The 26,319-nt window shown below is 37.8% G+C and overlaps 1 protein-coding gene across 8 annotated transcripts in view; it reads right to left on the bottom strand.

The window, feature by feature from the left end:
- Positions 1-26,319, bottom strand: part of AKAP7 (A-kinase anchoring protein 7) — a 218,735-nt gene that overhangs the window by 22,671 nt on the left and 169,745 nt on the right. For 5 of the 8 annotated variants that reach the window (XM_016428895.2, XM_016428896.2, XM_016428898.2 and 2 more), the window contains one exon: positions 17,656-20,245. The exons of 1 other annotated variant lie outside the window; for it this stretch is intronic. In XM_016428895.2, coding sequence (XP_016284381.2) covers positions 20,046-20,245 — 200 coding nt within the window. In that variant the 3' untranslated portion in view covers positions 17,656-20,045. Of the gene's footprint in view, positions 1-17,655; positions 20,246-26,319 lie in introns of those variants that run through there. 2 more of the 8 variants (XM_016428899.2, XM_056818790.1) reach the window with 1 other exon arrangement.

Raw genomic sequence — 26,319 nt, 5'->3', positions numbered from 1 at the left:
TTAAACCTCTCTTCACACCAGATGACCTGAAATCATTAATGGCAACTAGGTTCTCAGTTACTATCTTAGGTATGAGCTTATTAGTCATTTTTTTTTGCTCTTTCCTTTTCAAGTAAAAATAAAAGTTGAATATCTCTTCTATGACTATGACACCAGGTGTCATGATTTTATCCATCTCGAGCAGGTCACATTCCTTCTTAAATTTGTGAACTTTAGATTACTCCACCCTACTTAGTCTAACAAAATCAGGAATGTCTACACCCATACGTAAGGACTAAGTATTTAGGAGGATGGCCTATGACAGACATGTGCTAGCAAATGACAAATCAGAAACAACTGACAGACCCCTGGGCTGTCCTAAGTGTGAATGTCCTACATGTGAAATGCAGGAAAGTAATGTAAAACTGTCTATATGTTTCGTGTCACTTCCTCTCTCCAGGTGCTTGGACAGCAGAGAGGTGGCTGGTGGCAGCTTGCTGAGTGTGTCAGCATCTTGGCATAGTGGCTGCTATTGTCCAGGTTTAGCGGTGAGTTTTCCTTGATACTATACTGGGAGAAGCTGAGTAGCTAGTTCAGGTTCAGGCATCTTAGCTGAGCTCCCTTGGAGTTTAGGCTGATTCTTTCTCCTTTACCTTCCAAACACTATCCTCTAATCTTCCCCCTGGCACAGGCCAGGAGGGAGAAATCCTACACCTCTTCCCTCTCCCTTCTCCTTAATTTCTTTCCTCTATATTAATTAAAATCACCATAAATTTCCAGATGACTTGGGTATTTTATTTGGGATATTCCCTGGTGACCCAAAATTAATTTAGATTAGGTCACAACCCTAAAATCCTTACAGTCTTACCCTTTTCTCCAGCATACATAAGAAAGGGAAAAAACCCCAAAACTTTCTCACCCTTAAATTTCCTTACCATCTTATCTTATTCTAACTCTAATGGTTCTGACATGATTCTTAGAGGACTATGACATACTTTTGTCCTCATTCTCTATTACTTGTTCCTGCTTCCATGTTTACATGACCTTTTAAAATCTAAGATGTTTTGATAAATAATTATTTTCTTATTTAATCAGAATTTTTTTCTTTTATCTTCCATCTTAGAATCTGTACTGTATTAGTGCCAAGGTAGAAGAGCAGTTAGAGTTAGACAATGGGAGTTAAGTGACTTGCCCAGAGTCATACAGGTAGGAAGTATCTGAGGCCATGTTTGAACCTAGGAGCTCCTCCTGTCTAGGCCTGGCACTCAATCCACTGAGCCATCTAGCTGTTCTACCACCACTACCACCACACCACTTAGAATTTTAGTCCATCAGACTCAATCTTTTCTTACTCTAAACCCTTTGAAATTTTTTCTCTCCTCATCCAGGAAGCATGTCAAACTAACCATACCTTTCCTTTTCTATCATAAACTCTCAAGATGGAAACCCATAATTTTCTCATCATTTCTAGCTTGGGAACTCATTCTTCCTTGTTAATAAGAATCAGATATAGAATAGACTTTCCCTTTGCTGGCTCCTTTGTCTTTTGAAAGACAAAAATCACCTTTAAAGTTAGTGAAAAAATCAGATACCCTATTTTTTTTTAGGAGGAAAGAGAAATTGAGAGACAGAGACAGACAGAGACTGAAAAAGAGAGAGAACACTCTAAGAGATAATATGCAAATAGCTTATCAGCCACCACTACTGTATTGTGCCTTTGTACCAAGTTTATGATTTTTCATAAATTTTTCATCTATTTTCTCTTGCTGCCTAGGAGGTCTGTTGCATAATCCAGTGATGCAATCATTCCCATTTCTCCCTGCCTTGATCATCTAACTGATCTCTACCATGCTTTCACCCCTCTGATTCCTGAATTTCTTTATTAAAGCATGTATGTATACATTTTATGTATGTATATGTATGTAATGTGTATATATATATTTAATACAGAATGTTAGTCTGTACTTCCTAACTCCTTTTGCCTATCCTATTTCTTTTTAATAATTTATAACTTTCCAGAGCCATATTCCAATCATTAGTCTCATCCCATCATGTCTTGATTATATTTATGAGGCTATTTTAGCTTCTTTGGATTAGGATTTCAAGTTCATTTTGATCTCTCCTTCACTTTTCTAGGTCTTCTTTTCTAGGTCTACTTCTATTTTCATATCAGTGAATTCAGAAATATACTGAGCCAGGTCTAGCTCACACCAGTCCAGTGATTTGCTCAGGATTGAAATGCAATGCAACACTCATGGTCATACAATTCAATAAAAACAAATTTTTTCTTGAAATAAAAGATTAAAAAAGATACCCAAGATTGACCAATTCAAATATAAACTCTCCATGCCCACCTTTTCCATGACAGTCAATATATAAGGATAGATTTATTTTCTTTCCATTTCACAAAAAAGGCATAAGGTGGGGCCAGGAGAATTCTACTAAACCTATAAGGCTCTAGTCTAGCCAATACTTCTCTGTGGACTGGATTAAGTAGGCTTTAGGTGATACAGAAGCTTTGCCACTGTTTCAGTCCCCAGTCCCAGGATCAATCATAACCCAAGATAAGATTCTTTGCCGCCTTAAAGGGAAACCATCTCAGCCTATATTAAATAGATGGAATTTATACTAAACAGGAATTGATGGATAAGATCAAAACCATGAATTCATTTCTTAATTTTAAATTAAGAAAATAATATAAGGGACAATATCATGGGCTTTGGGGCAACTTTTTAATTGGCTAATAGTAAGAAGAATAATAAAAAGCATAATTTTAAGGAGCAGAAAAAAAAAGAATTAAAGCAGAAAGCATGGATTTTGAGATCACCCCCAAATCACTTAAACAGTGGTTAGTTTTTAAGCTATTATTGATGGATACAAATAAGTGGTTTTGAATATAGAAAGCACCATAAAATATACAATTTTTAAAATAGCACTTTTCTTTAGGAGTTTTCAAATTGCTTTGTCAAACATTCTTATCTCCAATTGCTCAATCTAGGAAGTAAGTGCTATGGTTAGTAATTTTCATTTCTGATTTCTTGACTCAGGGTGCATTTCCCTCAGTGTTCATTTCATAGATCCCTTATTTCAGTGGTGTGTACATCCTCTCTATTGATAGATGACATATTTCTTCCTTTGAGACTTTGGTTTTCCCAAGTAGAAACGATTTATCCAAAACACTTTCTTCTTATTATTTTACTATCTTGGGGGGACCAGTATAATATCCAGATTGTCAATCTGTTGTCTTTTATTCTCCTCACTTAATTGGTTCACTTCTTTTCTAGTCCTACACATTCTTGACAATGTCTTACATGTTGCTTAATGCAAATGAATCATTTTCAGTAACATGCTACAGTCTGTTTATATCTGCCATGGTTTTTTTCCCAACATCCTTTGGATTACAATTTTCATTCTTCTAAGATGATGGAGTTTCAACCACTATGTAGTGATAAAAGCAATATCTATAAGAATATTATTATTGAAGAAGAACTGAAAGGGGGAAGACCCAGGCCTTTTCAAAAATGCTGAATTAAATAAAATATGACTTTATCTCATTGGGTTTTGATATCAAAATTAGAAAGGAACATATAATTGCCCAATATAGATATCATTATCAATTGTAAATATTTTTAATAATAAAGCTGTCTTATGTGGGAAAGTGAAAAAAGAGAAATGCATTTGAAATGTATTTAAAGAGCTAAAATTTTGTAAGAAAAGATAGATTTGAGAATAAAAAAGCATACCATGTAATGACAGAAAATTTATTCACCCATTCTGGACTAGAAATAATGTCTGTCTGAAAGTTTTTGTAGTTGTTAAGGATTAAATTGACAGCTTGTCACTTCAAGTAGATCTATCCTATATATGGCAGTTTGTGAGATTAGATTCATAATAATAACATTTACATAGCACTTCCAAATTGAGATATGTTATAGCTATAGATATAATTATTTACTTGATAGTCACTTGTGTGGTTAAGACAAGTACTTTTATCTCTATAAGCCAGCTTTCTAGCCAAGCCAGGGGTATTTTCCATAAGACTCTCCTAATTGGTGGAGAGAATGGCAATATGGTGCTGGGGGAAAGAGGTAGAGTTGATGGGAGAGATTTGGAAAGGGGAATATTCTTTATCCTCATTCAAGAGAGACTCTTAGTAGTTCCAGATTCTTTTGGGGGAGGATTCTAAGGAGGAAAATGAGAAAGACTCTCTTATAGGCAAGTAGGAAAACCAGTTCCTCAATATAGCCCTATTTCCAGCTTGCCTTCCTAGAGGATTTTCCCTTGGGTGTCATCATGACTTCTCCCTCAGTTTAGTGAGACATCATCTAATTCCAATATAAAGAATCTATTCACTCTTGTATATTTTCTAGATTCTAATCTGTATAACTTCTCTGATTTCTGTTTGGTGCTTGCTTATTATATAAATGGATTTCCATGGTCTTTTGTATAGCAGTTGGCAGGTAAGGTCCCAGCTAGTGAATATAAGCATGGGGCGTCCTCCATCCTTTAAAGAATAGTAACATGGAAAGTAGCTTTGTTCTAAACCTATGTTCCCTTAGACCTGAAATATTTGGCAGAGCAGGTAGATATAATTCTAGCCTTGCGCTCCTCTCAGAGACTAGAGGAAGAGTAGAGTACGTAGGATCATGGCGGCTCTCCTCTTATTCTCAAGGTGATCTAGACCTCAGATAAAAATTTATCTCCTCAAGTCATCTATGTGGCTATATATTTTGACATCCCCTGTGGATGGATATATATATATATATATATATATATATATATATGTATATATATATATATACACATATATTGATAATTATGTATCTATATCTACAATAAATATGAAATATAGCATATATAGATATATAACTTATCTGATCAGCATATACCTTACATCTTCATTATAAAGTTGTAGAAATTGACATTTTGAGGGTTCTTGTAGTTATTTACCCCAAGGATATATACATATTAAGTAATAGAATTAAGACATACTCAGGTCTCCTGACTCTGCACCCTGTGATCTTTCCAGTGCCCCACACTGCCCTTCAGATAGATAGATAGATGATAGATAGATAGATTCAATCCTTATAGTGAAAAATGGGATTTACCATCAAAGCTGAATCACCTTTGTCTAGACACATCAGTCTTTTAGAATTACATCAAACTAAAGTATTTGAAAGGAAACTGGTCAAGTGACCTTTGAATTAGAGAGGCTAGGTGGATGCTAAGATTTATTTTTCAAAGGAAGAAATTTTCCAGTGCCCATAGGGTAAGTTGCAATTTTCATTCTTTTGAGATCATGGCATTTTATAATTTCCAATGTGAAGTCATTGGAAAACTTTCTTTTTTAAAAAAGATGAATTTTTAAATATTGTTTTAAATAATTCAAGGATTTGGGTGTATAACCTTGGACACAACATTTAAACACTCTGTCTTAGTTTCCTAATCTCCAAATAAGGCAATTAGACTCAATGACCCCAAAAAGGCCCTTTCTAGATCTAAATTGTCTGATTCCATCTAAATGTTGTTGTTAGAAAAGTGCCTTGCAAATGTAAGCTATTTTTATCTAGATGAACAGAACTTATATATTTTCTTGGCTTTTATCTAGTACAGCTGAGAAACACATTGCCTATCCTGTTAGAGATTTGCTAATAACCTTTCACTGGAAGCCTACAGAAAAATAGGTTGGAGACATTTTCTGTAGAACCCTTAACACTGTGAGATCTCTATCTAGTGCCCCAATAATAGGCTGTTTTCTTTGGTGCATTTTAAAGTTGGATTTGGGGGGTGGGGGTAGGGCAGGTTTTATTATCATCTAATTTCTAAGCAGATAGAACAAAAAGGAAATAATCAGGAAAGTACTTCCTTCAGGAACAACATGATTCAAGTGGCCAGAAACACATCTGGGTTTTACACATTCAAATGCTAATGACCCATTGTAAGAATACTGTTATTTAGTACTTAATACTTTTCCTGCTTCCTTCTCAAGAAACTCTGAAGCACTGTGTTTGGGGGGTGAGGGAGTACTGACAAAGCAGGACAAAAAGAACTGTGCTAGGATTTCAAATGCTCTTCTGAGTCATCTAGGACCAACTTTTGGACCAGCTTTTTTCTGCTTTGCTATGATCTGCTACAGTATATACTAAATAATGCTGCAGGATGATAGGATTGCATAACTAGAACTAGAAGGAGCTGCAGGGGTCGTCCAGTCCAGTGGTCTTCAAATGGTTTTTATCAGGTATTCTGTTAAATGCAACTGTGAACTAATCTTGCTCCCATTCTGGAGCTGGGAATTTTCTGTTTAAAAGAATTTTTTTTAAATAAAAGAGAAATGGCCTCTGGAACTTGAAGGTCTAATTAAATATTACCACTAGCCTCTGGCTAGTTTGTGAAACAACTTCATACACATACACACACAAAATATATACCCAGCACTCCTCCCTTCCAACCTGCCTAGACTTTTCTATGGACTTTCAGTTGTTATACAAAACAACTTATGTAACAGCTTCTCAAGACTCTGCCTTTCATGAAATGCTTTCTTCGTTGAAATATATTTGAACCCTGTTTCCCCCCCACTCTGCCACTCATGGGCACCCCCATAGTGACCCCAGATTTACCTCTGTTCAAAACCAATATAATTTCTAGTTTGGTAGTTCTCCTTAATTCAGGTCACCAATCCCTATCAATAATAATATATGATGTACTTTGTTTTTTTTTTTTAAATATATTTTATTTGATCATTTCCAAGCATTATTCGTTAAAGACATAGATCATTTTCTTTTCCTCCCCCCACCCCCCATAGCCGACGCGTAAGTCCACTGGGCATTAGATGTTTTCTTGATTTGAACCCATTGCTTTGTTGTTAGTATTTGCATTAGAGTGTTCATTTAAAGTCTATCCTCTGTCATGTCCCCTCAACCTCTGTATTCAGGCAGTTGCTTTTTCTCGGTGTTTCCACTCCCATAGTTTATCCTTTGCTTATGAATGGTGTTTTTTTTTCTCCTGGATCCCTGAAAGTTGTTCAGGGAGATTACACCGCCCCTAATGTAGAAGTCCATTACGTTCGATTATACCACAGTGTATTAGTCTCTGTGTACAATGTTCTCCTGGTTCTGCTCCTCTCGCTCTGCATCACTTCCTGGAGGTTGTTCCAGTCTCCATGGAACTTCTCCACTTTATTATTCCTTTGAGCACAATAGTATTCCATCACCAACATATACCACAGTTTGTTCAGCCATTCCCCAATTGATGGGCATCCCCTCGTTTTCCAGTTTTGGGCCACCACAAAGAGCGCAGCTATGAATATTTTTGTACAAGTCTTTGTGTCCATTATCTCTTTGGGGTACAGACCCAGCAGTGCTATGGCTGGGTCAAAGGGTAGATATTCTTTTGTCGCCCTTTGGGCATAGTTCCAAATTGCCCTCCAGAATGGTTGGATCAGTTCACAGCTCCACCAGCAATGAATTAATGTCCCTACTTTGCCACATCCCCTCCAGCATTCATTACTTTCCTTTGCTGTTATGTTAGCCAATCTGCTAGGTGTGAGGTGATACCTCAGAGTTGTTTTGATTTGCATCTCTCTGATTATAAGAGATGTAGAACACTTCTTCATGTGCTTGTTAATAGTTTTGATTTCTTTATCTGAGAACTGCCTATCCATTTCCCTTGCCCATTTATCAATTGGTGAATGGCTTGATTTTTTGTACAATTGATTTAGCTCATTATAAATATGAGTGATTAAACCTTTGTCAGAGGTTTCTATGAAGATTTTTTCCCAATTTGTTGTTTTCCTTCTGATTTTAGTTATATTGGTTTTGTTTGTACAAAAGCTTTTTAGTTTGATGTAGTCAAAATTATTTATTTTACATTTTGTGATTCTTTCTATATCTTGCTTGGTTTTAAAGCCTTTCCCCTCCCAAAGGTCTGACATGTATACTATTCTGTGTTTACCCAATTTACTTATGGTTTCCTTCTTTATGTTTAAGTCACTCACCCATTTTGAATTTATCTTGGTGTAGGGTGTGAGGTGTTGATCTATTCCTAGTCTCTCCCACACTGTCTTCCAATTTTCCCAGCAGTTTTTATCGAATAGTGGATTTTTGTCCCAAAAGCTGGGATCTTTGGGTTTATCGTATACTGTCTTGCTGAGGTCGTTTTCCCCCAGTCTATTCCACTGATCTTCCTTTCTGTTTCTTAGCCAGTACCAAATTGTTTTGATGACTGCTGCTTTGTAATATAGTTTGAGGTCTGGGACTGCAAGGCCCCCATCATATGTGTTTTTTTTCATTATTTCCCTGGATATCCTTGATCTTTTGTTCTTCCAAATGAACTTTGTTATGGTTTTTTCTAAATCAGTGAAGAAGTATTTTGGTAGTTCAATGGGTATGGCACTAAATAGATAAATAAGTTTGGGTAGGATGGTCATTTTTATTATATTGGCTCATCCTATCCATGAGCAGTTAATGTTTTTCCAATTGTTCAAGTCTAGTTTTAGTTGTGTGGCGAGTGTTTTGTAGTTGTGTTCATATAGTTCCTGTGTTTGTCTTGGGAGATAGATTCCTAGGTATTTTATTTTGTCTAAGGTGATTTTGAATGGGATTTCTCTTTCTAGTTCTTGCTGCTGAGCTGTGTTGGAGATATATAGAAAAGCTGATGATTTATGTGGGTTTATTTTGTATCCTGCAACTTTGCTAAAGTTGTTGATTATTTCAATTAGCTTTTTGGTTGAATCTCTAGGATTCTTTAAGTAGACCATCATGTCATCCGCAAAGAGTGATAACTTGGTCTCCTCCTTGCCTATTCTGATGCCTTCAATTTCTTTATCTTCTCTAATTGCTACTGCTAGTGTTTCTAGTACAATGTCAAATAGTAGAGGTGATAATGGGCATCCTTGTTTCACTCCTGATCTTATTGGAAATGCATCTAGTTTATCCCCATTGCAGATGATATTAGCTGTTGGTTTTAGATATATACTGTTTATTATTTTTAGGAATGACCCTTCTATTCCTATGCTTTCTAGTGTTTTTAATAGGAATGGGTGTTGTATTTTATCAAAGGCTTTTTCTGCATCTATTGAGATAATCATGTGGTTCTTGCTAGTTTGCTTGTTGATGTGGTCAATTATGTGGATGGTTTTCCTAATGTTGAACCAGCCCTGCATCCCTGGTATGAATCCTACTTGATCATGGTGAATGATCCTTCTGATCACTTGCTGGAGTCTTTTTGCTAGTATCCTATTTAAAATTTTTGCATCTATATTCATTAGGGAGATTGGTCTATAGTTTTCTTTCTCTGTTTTTGACCTGCCTGGTTTTGGAATCAACCATTACTAATCATTATTTTTATTGCCTTGTGATCTGAGAAGGCTGCATTCATTATTTCTGCTTTTTTGCATTTGTGTGCTATGTTTCTGTGACCTAATGTATGGTCAATTTTTGTGAATGTGCCATGTGGTGCTGAGAAGAAGGTGTATTCCTTTTTATCCCTATTTATTTTTCTCCATATGTCTATTAATTCTAATTTTTCTAAGATTTCATTCACTTCTTTTACCTCTTTCTTATTTATTTTTTGATTTGATTTATCTAAATTTGATAATGGTTGGTTTAAGTCTCCCACTAGTATGGTTTTATTGTCTATTTCTTCCTTCAATTCTCCTAGTTTCTCCATTAGAAATTTGGGTGCTATATTATTTGGTGCATACATGTTGATTAATGATATTTCCTCATTGTCTAGAGTCCCTTTTAACAAAATATAATTACCTTCCCTATCCCTTTTGATCAGGTCTATTTTTGCATTGGCTTTATCAGATATCATGATTACCACTCCTGCCTTCTTTCTATCAGTTGAGGCCCAGAAGGTCTTACTCCATCCTTTAATTCTGACCTTGTGGGTGTCAACCCGCCTCATGTGTGTTTCTTGAAGACAACATATGGTAGGGTTTTGGATTCTAATCCATTCAGCTATTCGTCTACGTTTTATGGGTGAGTTCATCCCATTCACGTTCAAAGTTATGATTGTCATTTGTGGACTCCCTGGCATTTTGATTGCCTTCCCTAATTCTAACCTTTTCTTCTTCGGCTCTACCTTTTAGTCCAGTGATTTACTTTGAATCAGTCCCCCTTGTCCCCTCCCTTGATGTTTCCCTTTTTAGTCCCTCCCTTTTTGTTCCCTCTCCCTCCCCCCTCTCTTTCCCTCCCTTTTTGTTCTCCCTCTCCCCCTCCCCCCCTTGGTTTTCCCTTCTCCTTACCCTTGTTGGGTAAGATAGAATTCAAGATCCCAATGGATCTGGATGTTTTTCCCTCTCAGAGTTGATTTCCCTGAGATTGAGGTTTAAGTAACCCCCCCCCTCTCTTCCTCTCCTTCTTATAGGAGTTTTCTTCCCCTCCCCTTCCCCTGTGAATCTTTGTGTGAGAACCATTATTCTATTTGGTCTTTCTTTACCCCCTATTTATACATTACATTTTCCCCACATATTAGTATACATAGGTTGATATAAATGTAGTCCTTATAGAAGGGAGTTTGAGTAAAAGAAGATAACATTTTTCCCCTTTCCTTAATATTTACCTTTTCAGGTATTCCTTGCTCTTTGATTTTCGGTATCAAACTTTCCACAGAGCTCTGGTCTTTTCTTTGCAAAAAGTTGGAAGTCTTCTATTTTGTTGAATGCCCATACTTTCCCTTGGAAGTATATAGTCAGTTTTGCTGGGTAGCTGATTCTTGGTTGGAGACCCAGCTCTCTTGCCTTTCTGAAGATCATGTTCCATGCCTTACGATCATTCAGCGTAGAACTTGCAAGGTCTTGTGTGACCCTGATTGGCATTCCTTTATATCTAAATTGTCTTTTTCTGGCTTCCTGTAGGGTTTTTTCTTTTGTTTGATAGCTTTGGAATTTGGCAATTACATTCCTGGGAGTTGTCTTTTGGGGGTTTAGTGTAGAAGGTGTTCTGTGAGCTCTGTCAGTGGCTGTATTGCCCCCTTGTTCTAGAATCTCTGGGCAATTTTCTTTGATTATATCTTGTATCACCATGTCCAGTTTGGTGTTTATTTCTGGCTTTTCTGGGAGTCCAATTATTCTTAAATTTTCTCTTCTCCCCCTGTTTTCCAGATCTATCACCTTGTCGGTGAGATATTTTATGTTCTCTTCTAATTTCTTGGTGTTTTGGCTTTGCTTTATTAGTTCTTGCTTTAAAGCCTGGTTTTCTTTTACAGTTTGGTCAAACTGGTTTTGTAGATGCGTGAATTTCTTTTGCATCATTTCCCACTTTTCCTCCCATAGGGCTTCCATCTTTTTGGTCCTTTCTGATTCAAATTCTTCATGGGTTTGTGGAGAGTTTCTATTTCCTTTGGAAGATTTTGGAGAATTTTCTTGTATATCTTCTTCTATCTGCTCTGTATTTTGTATTTTGGCTCCATAGAATGTGTCCAGAGTCGCCCCTTTCTTCTTATTTTTCTTGGTATTTTGGGGCTTCTGTGCTTCTGTGGAGTTTGTCATCTCTGAACGTGGAGGATTGGCTTTTCTTGTCTTTGTCTGGTGATCAGAGGCTTTAGTCCTGGGCAGATGTTGGTTCTATGAGCGTTCCCTGGGTTAAACTGAATATGCCTCACTGGAACTGGAATGGAAGGGTCGGACCACGAGGCCACACTCTCCCCCTGGCTCGATTTCCGGAAGTTGCCTTCAGAATCCCTGGCCGTGAGGCTGTTTCCTCGGCCTGCGGGGGGATGGGCTGCCGCTTCCCCAAGCTCCGAGAGCACAGACTTTCACTGAGACTTGGATAGCAGGATCCAGCCCGTGAGGCTGTCTTGCCCGCCCTGAGGGTTGCTGTTGTTTTGACCAGCTCTCTGCAGCGGAGGCCCCAGGCAGTAACTTTCACCCGGACCAACCGGCTCTTTGCAGCGGAAGCCCCAGGCAGTAACTTTCACCCGGACTGGGACTTGGGTAGAAGACCCTGAGGGTTGTTGTTCCTCAGACCCTGCTCTCTGAGCCCGGAGCGGCTGCCGCTTCCGGGAGCCTTGGACTCTGCGCTCCTACCCCTGAGGTCCGAGGGATCTCGGGTTCTGGCTTTTAAGGGGAGCCGTACCTTTTGAACCGGGTCCAGGTCCAGGAGGAGGGTTCCCAGGGTCTGTGCTGTTGATCGTTTTGAATTTCGGCGCCTTAGGAGCTTCTAGTTTGAGATCGGTCGGGAAGGGTTTTCCGGAGATCTGAACTTCAGCTTTCTCTAAGCCGCCATCTTAACCGGAAGTCCATGATGTACTTTGTAATCTGAGCCTATGTAAATACTTGGGCATTGGGACTTTTTTCACTTTCTTTTTAAGGGAAAGGGAGTGTCCACACACCATTGGTCTAGAGTTCCTTATAGGGAAATGCTTTCTATTAACAGAAAATATCATCCTATTTCCAGCTCTTGGTTTTAGAGAAAGCCTGGAAAGCTGATTGATTTTGGATTCAAATCCAGGTTTCTTGACTCCAGATTTCTATTTACCAGTCCACTCTGCCTTTCAAGAATGGATGACAAGAATATGCACTTGATGAAGATAGTTGAATCTCATTCCCATGGTTTGACTCAGCTATAGAGAATCTATACTAGTCATTACTATTTGTGTAACCATTATGATAGGGTATAGATAGCTAGATCAACCAAAGTTTTTAACATCTAATTTTTGTCCTACTTTTGGAACTATTGCATCAGGCAACTGGTCTCAAAAATAAAATGTAAAGTTCTAAGTTTTTATTTTTACTATATCTACCTTGCACCATGACACTGGCCAAACCACAACATTGTAACTTATTTCATCCACCTAAAAATGAGGTTGGTATGACAGTTCCATTCATTCAACCACTATTTAATGACTTCCTACTATAATTTTTTTAATGCCATATACTTCATGGGGCATAATTATTAATCTTGGGAGTGTGTGGTAAAAAGAACATTGGATCAGAAGTAAATAGAGCAGGGTTCAAACTTTGACTCTTTCCCTGTGACTTGGGACAAATCCCTTCACCTTTCTAAGGCTATGTCCTCATTTTTAAATGTAGAGTTTGGTTTCAATGACTTCTGAAGTTCCTTCTACCTCTAATTTCTATTATCTTAAATATTATAGTATTTTCCAAATTAATAGTAATATACTCAAAGGGGACATGTGATTTCAGTGATACAGGAGTTCATTCAAATGATGTCATTCCTGACCTATCCATTCCAGACTATCCTGTATGATTTTTCACTAGGTTCTCCCAAGAGTTTCCTTCCATGAAGTCATAGTCATAGTCATAGTAGTAGTCTCTCGGTAACCGAGGATGACGATTGTCTTTGTGCGTTTTCATCTATGATAGATGAGTGTGCACAAGGAGGCTTTTCTCAATTCCTTATGATCTAAGGACACCAGTGGAGCACAGGACCAGCTGACCTTTCCTTTTTGTAATTCTTTGCTGTTAATACATTAGTTTTAAAAGGTAGCCAATTCTCAACAATCTCTTGATGGATTGTCTGCCTTAAGGCTCATCTCAGGCAAATCCAGCTTTTTCTCCTTAATTAATTATTCTTCTGATATCTTAGTGCTCTCCTCTCTAGCTCCTTCATTTCTCTCCTCCCTCCCTCCCTCCTTCTCTTTCTCTCTCTCTGATTATCCCTTTTTTATATGCAGCCTGCCTTCCTAATCTTGTTAAGAAATGAATGTAAATAATGCCCCAGTGGAGTATTTATGGAAGGACACAGAAGGATCTGAGGAGATATGGAAAGGAAATGTCCCACACCTTTGGAAGGAGTATCTACAACAATAAGATTGCAGATTCATTGTAAATTATATAAATGTAAGGTGCAGTTGCCATTGATACTGTAGATGTAAAGTAGTGTAGCAAAATGGATAGTTTCCTTCTAAATCCCTCTTCCCACAATTGTAGAGGGCAACCTCCCAATTCTTCAAACTCTCATCCTAGGAATTATCCTGGAATTTTCACTATTTCTTATACTCCATATCCAAGCTGTTGCCAATGACTGCTGATTTCACCTTTGCAGCACCTCTCAAATATGCTCCCTTCACTCCTCTGATGCTGCCATCATTCTGATGCAGATGCTCATCACCTCATGACTAGATTATTGCCATAGACTGCTTGTGGGTCTGACTGCCTCCCCTTTCCCCATTCCATCCATCCTTCCTTAATTTTCCTGAATGTAGATATGATCATGTCACTTCATTAAATTCCAGTGACTTCCTATTGCCTCCATAAATAAATAAAGTCCACCATAGCCTAGCTACCTCTTATTTCCAGTCTTCTCATGCCTTACTCCCCAAGATATTCTTCAGTCCAAGGATAATGGTCTCTGGTCTCTGGCTGTTCCATGAACAAGACTTTCTATCTCTGGGCTGTTCCCTATGTCTGGAACACTATCCCCCCTCTGCTCTGACAACTGACCTCCAGGGTTTTGTTATGATTAAAATTCTCTGGAGATTGCATATTTATTTAGAATTATTTATTAAATAGGGGAAAGTGGGTCAAAGAAAAAAAAAAAGACACATTACCACATAACTGGTTGCATATCTTTTTTCTTAGCTAATTTGAGATCACTGCTGACCTCAAGTCTCCATTCATTCCCACTGCTTGGTCAGACCCTGAACTTCCTTGATCCAAAAAATTATATGCCTGTGACATCATATTTTCTGGGTCTCTCTAATTGGGCAGACTAGACCTCAGTCTGGGTCACAGGCTGGTTTTCTGGACACCAAGAGTCTTTTAGGACAAGAGTCCAGCATCTTCTGAGATACCACAGAGGCTTCTGACAGCCTTCCAGAATCCATGTGAACCAAAACCCAATTCACAAGACAATGGGATTAAATATTCAATATGAAATTTTCCTTTTAACACCCCAAGACTGATCTTAGAGCAACAAGAAAAGGGGTGCAAATTGGTATTCAATTCTCACAATCCCCCCACCCTGATTCTTTGGGAGACATGTTTGTCTCTCCAATGAATCATCCCAAATATAATCACATTTCAGGACTGTCTCACCAGGGTAAAAAACATCAAGAGACACATTGACAGGAGCCATTAGGAGGCATTCCCCTTTTCTGGTTCAAGGATTTTACAATCAAGATAAAATATTGTGCAAACTGGTATTAAATTCTCAGTTTCCTTTTAAGTCCTAACTAAAATCTCACTTTCTACAGAATGCCTTTCCCAATACTATTTAATTCCAGTGCCTTCCCTCTCTTAATGCTCTCCTATTTATCTTGTATATAGTTTTCTTTGTACATATTTGTTTGCATCAGTAAATCCTGGAGGGCTATTTTTTGCATGTTTTACTATCCTCAGCATTTTGTATGGTGCCTAGTACACAGTAGACATATAATAAAAGTTTATTGAATTGATAGAGAATGGACCTTGGATTCTAGAAGACCTGATTTCAAATTATGGCTCTAACATACAGTAGATGTGAAATTGGAGTAAGTCAGTTAACCTCTCAGTGCCCCAGGAAACATTCTAAGGCTTTAATAGCAAAATAGTTCATTCCCAGTATTCCTAGAGGGAATTTCTACATTGAGTTCCTTATACCAAGGACATCATAGGTCTGGCCCATTGTCCCCTAATTATTATGGAAATGTTTAAAACTCAGTTTCAAGAAAGAAGATTTCAAAAGGGCCAGTTCTATTGAATTGAATATGATGTTTTGGATTTAAAGGGTGTACTGACAGAATTTCTAGAGTGAATGGTTAGTTACTTGGTCCCCAATTATAACCTTAGTTCAGCTTCACTAATTTGTTGAAATGAGCTTCTAGGTTAACAAACCCAAGTAAAAAACACGATCCAAAAATCAAAGATATTGAATTTTTTAATTATATACCAGTTTGGAGCATTCCCTCATTTGTTCCTCATCATTAGTTTGGCTTAGGGAGGCTATAGGAGATGGGAAACTGATGACCCACCAGAAAGATTTAAAGGCATAATGAGAGAAGTGATGATTGCTAAGGATTGAGAGGAACAGGAAAACGCAGGAATGCACATACGTGGCTGAGATTGATTCTTTTCAACCTTATACAGTGGCAGCTTGGAAGTATGGAAAGAAGAACTACCTCAGCTATCTACTTCTGCCTAGGTGACCTTAGGTGAATCTCAATCTCCCAATGCGTCAGTAGTTTGCCATCTGTCTAATAAAGATAAAAATTTCCCATATGACCTCCTTCATTCAAATGTGCCAGTTAGTCTTTTTTTCAGGTGCATCTGATCCTTCATCACCCCTTTGGGGGTTTTCTTGGCAAAAATACTGGAGTAATTTTCCATCTCCTCTTCCGGTTCATTTTACAGACAAAGAAACTGAGGCAGAGTTAAGTGACTCACTGAGGATCACATAGCTAGTAAGTGCCAGAAGAACATTCTTGAACTCATGAAGATGAGTTTTCCTGAATGCCCAACCATCTTTTTGCCTCACCAGAGAAGACTTTAATCCAGATTATGCTCACCACAAGGTGGGCTTTCCATGTCCTTCCTTTTTCCCAAGAGTATATTTGAATTCTGGTTGCTTGTTGATGGTACCAGCCTCTTGCTTTGTCTAATGAAAATCTAAATAACTACTCTGCAAATCTGATTTGTGTGAAATTGAAGCTGATTACTTCAGGAACCCAAACCAAGCTTTGTTACTGATGACTTGCCATAGAGGTGGTGGTTGTTTTAATGGAATTAATAGAATTCCTTAATACTCTCTCATTTTTATGAACCTAGTTTTAATGGTTCTGTGCTAAAAGTTACATCTGATCCCCTGGATTTGTTTACTAATCTTCCTTTCCTTCTTTTGTCATACGATTCTTTATGATTCACTAGTAAAAAGTGGCTGCCCCTTTTCTGAATCGTGTTTGTCCTGTGAGGTGTGTTTTCATTTCCTGGTAGTAGAAATGATACAATTTCTACTATTAGGCTTGCTTATCCATAAATTTTCTTTTCTGTGAGTGTTCACAGAGATATATCCTCCTGGGGATGAATGCACCAAAATACACCATGTGTCCAGTTGGGTTGTCCTCAAGTGTGATCCAATCATCTCCCATCTTTTGCTTCTCACTGTGGTAGGGGGCTCCATAGTCTGCCACCAGCACATTGCTGCTCACCTCTCTGTAAACTGGTCCATCTGAATGAGTATTTTTTAAGATAGCAACTCAGTCTCTCATTTAATTCAGTATTTTTCAGTTAATTCTCTATAGAGCACCTCGGCTTGAAATGCTTTCAAAAAGCTATCTAAACTACCCAAGTATTTCTGCAGTACTTATCACAGTAGTGCTGAGGTGCTTTGACAAATGTGCTATTTTAGTATGAAGGCGAAGCATATAAAGGAAAATGAAGAAAGACATGCTGTCGGAGCTCCTGTTTATGACTTCAGTCGTTGGACTCCGGTACACAAAAATTATCCCAGAGGAAATCGTTAGGAAATTCAATCTTTACTGTATGATAGCCTTCCCTTGATTTTACTCAATCATTCTTCAAAACACAAAAAAAGAGAACAAAAACTGATTTTGAAAAGCATTTCCAATATCCTATAGAACAATGTGGGAGAGCTAGCCTGTTATTTTCCAGAAGGAATTGGGTCCCATTTTATTCAGTATTTAAAAAAAAAAACAACAAAAACACTTTGTCTGAGCTCAGCCTGAGCCACTTGGATGTGAAGGTGGGGGTGAGGGTCCAAAAAATAAGAAAGCAACCAAGGGCAAATGATATATTTATTAGGAGGAATGAAAATGCATTAAACTCATTTATAAACAAATGCATTGCAATTTATCCACTGAAAAAGGAGCTAGAATCCATGAGATCTGAATGATTCCATAACTAACCTCTGAATCTTTTTTTCCTGTTACAATTTTCAATCAGCAGCAAGCATACATTTTACAAAGACTACAGAGTAAAAGACCAGGGAACCAGCTAGACATATCTTGGGCAAATATACATGGATGCTTTTGAAAACAAGAAACTAGTGCAATGAGCTTTAATTATAAAAGAAAGACTTGGAACTCACTTAAAAGAGCAGAAAATAAAAGTCTATCTTTATTAAGAAATAAAAAACAGAATTCATTATTTATTGAGGAACCATAATCTATATTGAGTTTGCAATATCTCTCAAAGACTGGCTACAATATTTAATCTTAAAATGTGTATTCAAGTATCAATACACAATAAACATCAACACTGACAAATTAAAAATAACATGATGCATAAGAAAGTTGGATCACTAAAAACACTTCATTTGGTTTACATGTTGAAAAACTAAGGCCATGTCAATACATCAAGTTTTCCCCATAATACTGCCTTTTCTCTCTTGCCCTAATAGATATATATTATATATGCATGTGTATATATATATACGTATATATATATATTTGTCTCTCTAGAGCTAGAATGGATGCCAATGATTTCATGGGGTGGGAATCTGACTAGATACGAGTGATTAGAAATTAAGAAATTTTTCTTGGGGAAATGAATCCCAAAATAGTAGAAACAAACTACTTTAGTTGAAAAGTTACATGGTTCAGAATCAGCACCCCTAGATTATAGACCAGCACCAATGACCATGCGCACTGGTTAATTTCTTGATCAAATATTTGATTCTTTTCACCTAGGTATGCCATGAGTCATTGAGTCACTTTTCATTAGATAGTAGCAACCTTTTCTTTCCAAAAGCTTAGTTTCATTTCCATATAATCTGGCTACAGAAATTGCTTTGAAAGCAAATTCCCCCAAAGTTGGGTTTTTTGCTGTTTTTTTTTTTTTACAGCATTAAAGAATAAACACAGTGCTTAGACAGGTCTGTGCAAAATGAGTGCCTTTTTTTCTAAAAAGAAAGGTTTTAGAATTCCATGGTTGGAATAATTATGTCCCCAAGTGAGTAGGAAAAGCCAATTAGTAAATATGATCATTGCTATTCAGGTGCTTACACAAAGCAGCCCTAACTATAGGAGTGCAGAGAGTGAGGGTTGGGTAGGCTGGCACATATGTGTTGGCATTCCTGGGCTCACCCAGCCCACATTCTTTGCACAGCTTTAATCACAAATTACAGTCTTATCTATTTCAGCAGCAGAATAACCCATAGAAAATTAGTGAGACATGTTTACCAAAGATGTATATTACAATCTAAAAAGATTTCAGGAAAGAGGTAACTCTTAGAGCAATTTAGAAAAAATTTAAAGAAAAACTAGAAATCAACAGGATTTTTCTTGATTATTGTGGCTGCCCAGTCTTACTTCAAATAACTCTCTCTTGATTTGAGCCTGGATCTCAGGTTTTGATAAAAGTTCCTTTATCTGTTTGACTTTGGACAACACACCCATTCTTTCTCCACGCAAAGCTTCCTTAATTAAGTCCATGATTATGACAGGTTTCTTGCCTACAGGGGGAAAAAAATCACATATTTTTGCATTGAATGAATGCTAATGAAAAACATAAAAAGACAGCACACTGACTTATCAAATCTGGATATTTAAAAGTCTTTAAAACTGTCCATATAGAAAAAGGTAACATGTGAAAAAATAGAATTTACATGTATCTCTTACTGTAAATAACAATAGTGGCAGGGAGGCAAGATGATCAGAACAAATATCAGAAACATTACATACAGGACAGTTGTACTGATGGTGGTCACTTCTATAATGGCCAGGGTTAACTTAGCACTGGTTGGCTTTGTAATGGCAGAATTTGCGATTTTTGGCCTCAAAACAAGCAGTCATAAAACCCTGCTGTTTCGCAAGGCGGATGGCATTATTTCCACTTATGGCAAGGCCTCTTCTATGGCCATAAATGCAGTGTGCACGGCATGGACAAAAATCCGTCCCCATCTCTTGTAAGATAAAGACGTCCTAGCAAATACGAGTAGGCAGAACTCAGGTCTCTCTTTTTTCATGGCCTCATGCCCCCTTGGTCCCAGCATTCTATTCGTTTATCAGAAATGCAGACACCTCTCCCCGGAAAGCCTATTAGGACAGGAGCCACATTTCATCGAGACGTGCTTTGAGAGCCAGAGCAAGGCGAGTCGATCAAGGTGACTTCGTGAATCAAAGCTGGGAGGAATTCCATAGGCATTTTGGGAGGTGATAATCGATTCTCATTTCCTGTTATTATCACTGTCGTTTCTGTCCGATTGCATGGGCTCTTCAGCTTTCACAGGGCTTCCATCCACCTGCCTAGTTTTGTTTTGTGTTTCTTCTAAATACTGCTGCACAGCCTTGAGGACAGCATTCTCCACCAGCTTCTTGCTGAGCCTCACCAGTTCAGCATCATCTGGCTCTCTTCCATTCTTTTCACCTACATACCATAACAGATAAGAGAGGTCACTAATATCATACTGCCATAGAAACTGGGCATGCAGGGGTGCCTATTGTTTCAGTCATTTAAAAACAGACATTGTCCTTCAAACAATTTAATACCAGTCCTGATTTTGTTTGGTTTTGTTTTGCTTTGTATTTGGTGTAGCAGGGCCTGTCTGGCTCATTCCCTAAAAGGTCAGCTGAAAAGAGCAATTCATTGGTGCCTAAATAAATGCTCTGTCTAGAAATGCTGGACATCTCCCATCTCTTCCAGGAAATGTTCTTCTCGTCTCCAAAGCTTAATCATGGTAGCCAGAACCTACCTATTCACCTGGGTGCATTAGTAAGCATTTCACTATTTCTGTTAAAATTTTTTAATTGGCTGTTTTGCTGTTCTCTGTAGTCTACCCTCTGTACTTTCTCTTCCCCAGTCCCCCACCTTTTATAACTTAAAGTTTCACAGCATTCTAATTACTTGGAGATACTTATTTAAAATACTTATAGATTTGAATTAAAAAAAATATATCCTCAATGCTTTAAGATGAAAGACAAAGTCTTGGCTAAAGCACTCCTTTTAAGACCTATTTTGGCTCAAAGAATCTTTGTTTTGTTATAAACTTGTAAAAGGAAGAGTGTTTTTAATCTCGTTGTTGTTGCTATACTTTAAGAAATTGCTCAATTTTACAAACTACTCAAGGGCATATCAGAACTGTAGTCATGAGTTATTGAATGTTAACATGCCTCTAGCTATGGCTTCACTGCTGATGATTCTAATAAGAGGATGAAAAGATTAATTATCCCATACTCTTCTGTGGAAAAAGGTCTAGTCAACAATCGAGAGAGAGACTAAAGTGACTAGTAAATCTTCCCAAATAAAAGTAAGTAGCTACTTATTTTACTAATTATGTGGTACCTGGAGCACTTAACCTAATTCTAGGTTAATGAATCTAAATTGACCTACAGTGTTGAGAAATTAGATGGTTAATCAGTGAGACATACATATCTTAATTCTCATAATAGCTATCGCTGGTTCAAATTTCCTTTTGATATTATGTGGTAGAAAAACTTGCTTTTAAAGAGAAACCAAAGAATAAAAGGTCTCAAAAATGTCTCAAAAGACTCATATGAAGAAATAAAGGAAGGAAGGAAAAGAGGGAGGGAGGAAGGAAGGAAAGAAGGAAAGTAAGGAGGGAGAAAGTGAAGGAGGGAGGAAGGGAGGAAAAAAGGGAGGAAGTAAGGAATTTTGGAGGGGGACAATAGCATTGTATATTAAGAAGATATACAAATGTGAGGAAGTATAGGATGGAGAGCACTTGATAAAGATCAATGTATTTAGAAACATGAATAGTTTTCACACTAGAAAGTCCTCCAGGACTGAAAGGAAATGGTAAAAGTCAGGAAATAAATTCTAAGCCACCTTGGGAGGCACAGTAATGAGGTTGTTTAAAAAATCAGGAGATCTACTGGAGTCCTCAGTAACTAACAACAGGTACTAATATTTTGGACAAGAGTCTCACCAACAAGGAAGGACTGATTGATCCTCTAGGGATGAACCATCCCAATTGGTGCCTGAGCCAATGAGTAACTCAACCTTAAAGGAAACCTCTAGTAGTGTATCCTATGGATTTATACCAGATTCTATGTTATTTTTTAAGCCTTACTTTCTCTCTTAGTAACGACTCTAGGGCAGAAGATGGGAAAGGGCTAGGCAAATGGAGTTATGTGATTTGCCCATGGTCACACAATTAGGAAGTACCCAAGGCCAGATTTGAACCTAGGTCCTCCCAATTCCAGGTCTGTCTTTCTATCCACTGTGCCAAATATCTGCCCTGACCTATGTTATTTAAATGTTTTTATCAATGGCTTGGATAAAGGAACCTACCAACAACTGCTTATTAAATTTGTAGGAAACCTAAAGTTAGGTTAACATTGTATAACAGAAACACAATCTCCAGCTGACCTCCCTCTCCATATCAATAGCCTAAAACACTGGGCCCAACCTAATCGGATGAAACTTAGTGGGGACAAATATAGATCAGTTTTACAAGAAAAGATAAGAGAAATATTGCACATCAGATAAAGAAGTCACCCTAAAAAAGACTCTGCAGTTTAAGTGGATGGTGAGTCAAAGAGTCAATAATGCGAAATAGCAACCAAAAGACTTAATAAGGCATTAGACCCTATTAATATTCATCTGCAGTGTGGCATAGTGCAGTGGGTGGAGAGTAAGTTATGTATTTGGAGACCTAAGTTCAAATCTGACCTCTGAAATTTACTGGATATGTAAACCCTCAGCAAGTCACTTAAACAAACCTTTATAAAATGTAAAATGGTGGAGATAGGAGGAGTAGTAGTAATGGTTAGGGTAGAAATTATAGTACTAATGGTAAGGTTGGGAGTGGTAGTAGTAGTCATGGTAGGGGTGGGAGTGGGAGTAGTAGTTATGGTAGGAGTGGAAGTAGTGGTGGTGGTAGTAGTAGTAATGGTAGGGTTGGGAGTTATTAGTGGTAGTAATGGTAGGGGTAGAAGTAGTAGTAGTAGCAATAGTAGTGGTAGTAATGGTAGGGTTGGGAGTGATAGTAGTAGAATTGGTAGGGTTAGGAGTGGTAGTAATAATGATGGTAGGGGTGGAAGAAGTAGTAGTCATGGTAGAGGTGGAGATAGGAGTAGTAGTAGTAATGGTTGGGGTAGAAATTGTAGTACTAATGGTAAGGTTGGGAGTAGTAGTAGTAGTCATGGTAGGGGTGGGAGTGGGAGTAGTAGTTATGGTAGGAGTGGAAGTAGTGGGAGTAGTAGTAGTAGTAGTAGTAGTAGTAGTAGTAGTAGTAGTCGTCGTAGTAGTAGTAGTCGTAGTAGTAGTAGTCATAGTCGTAGTCGTAGTAGTAATGGTTGGGGTAGAAATAGTAGTAGTAGTCATGGTAGGGTTAGGAGGGAGAGTAGGGGCAGTTCGGAGCCATGGTCCCCCTGTACTCTGCCCTATAAGAGCACCTTGTTCTGTGCCACATTTTGGAAAGGATGGGCTGGCTCTCCAGAGCCTCCAGACAATGATAGCACAAGAGTGGAAGGCTTTGAGTTTCTAAGGACTGGCTGGAGGAACTCTGGAGATGCCTCATTTGGAGGAGATAAGACTCAGAAGGATGTGATGATTGTCTTCAAGAATCTGAAGAGGCAACTTCTAGGTTAAGATGCCTGCTGCATAGAAGCAGGACTCTTCCTCTCTTCACCACTGACCAATATAGATTACCTTAAAATGCCAAAAAAAAAAAAAACCAAACAAAAACAAATTCAGATGGATGAAGGGACTCCATAGTAGGGTGCAGCATTGAAGGTACATGGGATTTGGGCATTTCCACACTATAAGGGGTAAAATAGCTCCCACCAAAACACGAGCTAATTAACCCTCCCCCACTCCACCTACGAAGTCAAAGTCAGAGCCAGCACATGAGAATCAGAGTGAGAGAGTGAGGGTCAAATCTAGGTCCATGGTAGCTGAATAAGATCATCAGGGATTTACCTCTGAGAGTAGCTAGACTTGAAACCTCAGGAGGCTGAAGACTGCAGACATTGGGTGCAGAGATAGCACAGAGAAGGGAGGCAAACAGTAGAAGCTGGGGAGACTTGAGAGGTAGCCTCAGGCAAAAACTGCTTACCTTAGCTCCATACACAGAGCGCCTGCCCTCCTCACTCAGACTTCTGACAGGAAAGGGAAGGAAAAAACAGCATAGTGATGGCTCAGGAAATACAACATCCATTCATCAAGAATAAAAGAAAGGTGCTGACCCTGGATAATTTTTTATGGTGAAAAAATTCAAAGGAAACAGCAGAAGCCAACAAACAAGTAAACACATCCAAACCTTCCAAAAAATGAAAATTGGCCACAAGCTCTTAAAGAATTTAAATCTGAGATTATGAGAAAGATGAAAGTGTTTTGGCAAGAAAAGTGGGAAATAGCTCAAAAAGAAAATAACAGTTTAAAAGACAGAAACTCCCAAATGGAGAAAGAAGCCCAGAAATTAAATGAAATGACAAATAAATTGGAGACCAAAATTAAACAGCTGGAAGCCATGAAAAGCAGGACAGACCAAACCAACAAGGAAAAATCAAAAGATTATAGCAGAAAACCAGTCTTTTAAAAGACCAGAATTGGGCAATCAGAAGCCAATTATCTTGCAAAACAGCAAGAATTAATAAAGCAAAATCAAAAGACTGACAAAATAGAAAGAAATATGAAATATCTCACTAAAAGAATGGCTGACCACAAAAATTGGTCTAGAAGAGACAATTTGAGAATCATTGGTTTACCTGAAAACCCAGAAATAAACAGAAATATTAACATCATACTACAAGAAAATATCCAAGAAAACTGCCCTGATGTTCTTGAACAAGAGGGAAAAATAGACATTGAAAGAGTCAATAGATCACCCTCTATACTAAATACTCAAAAAGACAACCCCCAGGAATGTAATTGCCAAATTCAAGAGCTTCCAAGCTAAGGAAAAAATTTTATAAGAAGCCAGAAAGAGACAATTCAGATATCTAGGAGTACCAAGCAGGATTACACCAGATATGGCAGCTTCTACACTAAAGGACCACAAGGCTTTAGAATATGATATTCAGAAAGGCAAGAGAATTGGGTCTTCAACCAAGGATTACCTACCCATCAAAACTGACTATATACTCCCAGGGGAAAGTATGGGCATTCAACAAAATAGATTTCCAAGTATTTGTAAAAAAAAAAGACCAGAGCTAAGTGGAAAGTTTGATATCCAAACACAAAAATCAAGAGAAACATGAAAAGTTAAATAAGAGAGGGGAAAGAAATTTTTTTTTTAATTTCCTTCTTTAAAGGCTTCAATAAGATCAAATTGTTTATATACCTATGTGAAAAAACATTATTTGTAACTCTCAAAAATTATATTCACTATTATAGTAATTAGAAGAATCATTCATAGATATAGGTTGGGGTAATAAGTGGTCTGAGATGAGATGCAAAAAAAAGAAGATGGCACCAAGAGAAACTTGAAGGAAGAAGATAAATAGGATAATCTGTACCATACAAAGAGGTGCCTGGGAAGGGGAAGAGATGAATACAATTATAAGAAGGAGAGGAAGGAAGTGTTAATAGGTAATACTCAAAACCTTACTCTCGGTGAAATCAGTTCTGAGAGGAAAGAGCAGATGTATCCACTAGGGTATCAAATTCTATCTTACCCTACAGGGAAAGTGAGAAGGGAAAAACCAAAGGGGGAAGTAGGGCAGGGAGTACAAAAAGGGAGGAAATGAGAGGGGGGAGGGAATTTAATAGACCTTAAAAATAATAATGTAATGAAAAGGGAGGGGGCAGAAAGGGAAGTAAAATAAGGGTGGGAATTAGGAAGACTGATTAAAAGCAAACCACTGATTTAAAAGGAAATAGCAAAAGAAGAAAGGCCAAATCTAGGAAAAGCTATCAAAATGTGGGGGAATACACAAGTGGTAATCATAACTCTGAATGTGAATGGGATGAACTCACTCATTAAAACAAAAGCAAATAGCAGAGTGGATTAGAAACCCAAATTCTACCATATGTTGTCTACAAGAAACATATGAGGCAGGTAGACACACAGAGGGTAAAGGTTAAAGGCTGGAGCAAAATCTATTGGGCTTCAACTGAGAAAAAGAAGGCAGGAGTTGCAATCATGATATCTGACAAAGCCAAAGTAAAAATAGATCTGTTTAAAAGAGATAGGGAAGGTAACTACATCCTGATAAAAAACAGTATAGACAATGAGGAAATATCAGTATTCAACATGTATGCACCAACTTGTATAGCATCCAAATTTCTAAAGGAGAAACTAGTGGAGTTGAAGGAGTAAATAGATAATAAAACTATACAAGTGGGAGACCTGAACTTTCCTCTATCATATCTAGATAAGTCAAACCAAAAAATAAATGAGAAAGAGGTAAGAGATGTGAATGAAATCTTAGGAAAATCAGAGTTAATAAATATGTGGAGAAAAATAAATAGGGACAAAAAGGAATACACCTTTTCAGCAGCACATGGTACATTTACAAAGACTGACCAGGTACTAG

The sequence above is a fragment of the Monodelphis domestica genome, chromosome 2 (assembly GCF_027887165.1).
Source record: "Monodelphis domestica isolate mMonDom1 chromosome 2, mMonDom1.pri, whole genome shotgun sequence".
Taxonomy (NCBI): Eukaryota; Metazoa; Chordata; class Mammalia; order Didelphimorphia; family Didelphidae; genus Monodelphis; species Monodelphis domestica.
The sequence above is the reverse complement of the archived record's forward strand: the minus strand, read 5'-3'. Positions and strand labels throughout refer to the sequence as shown.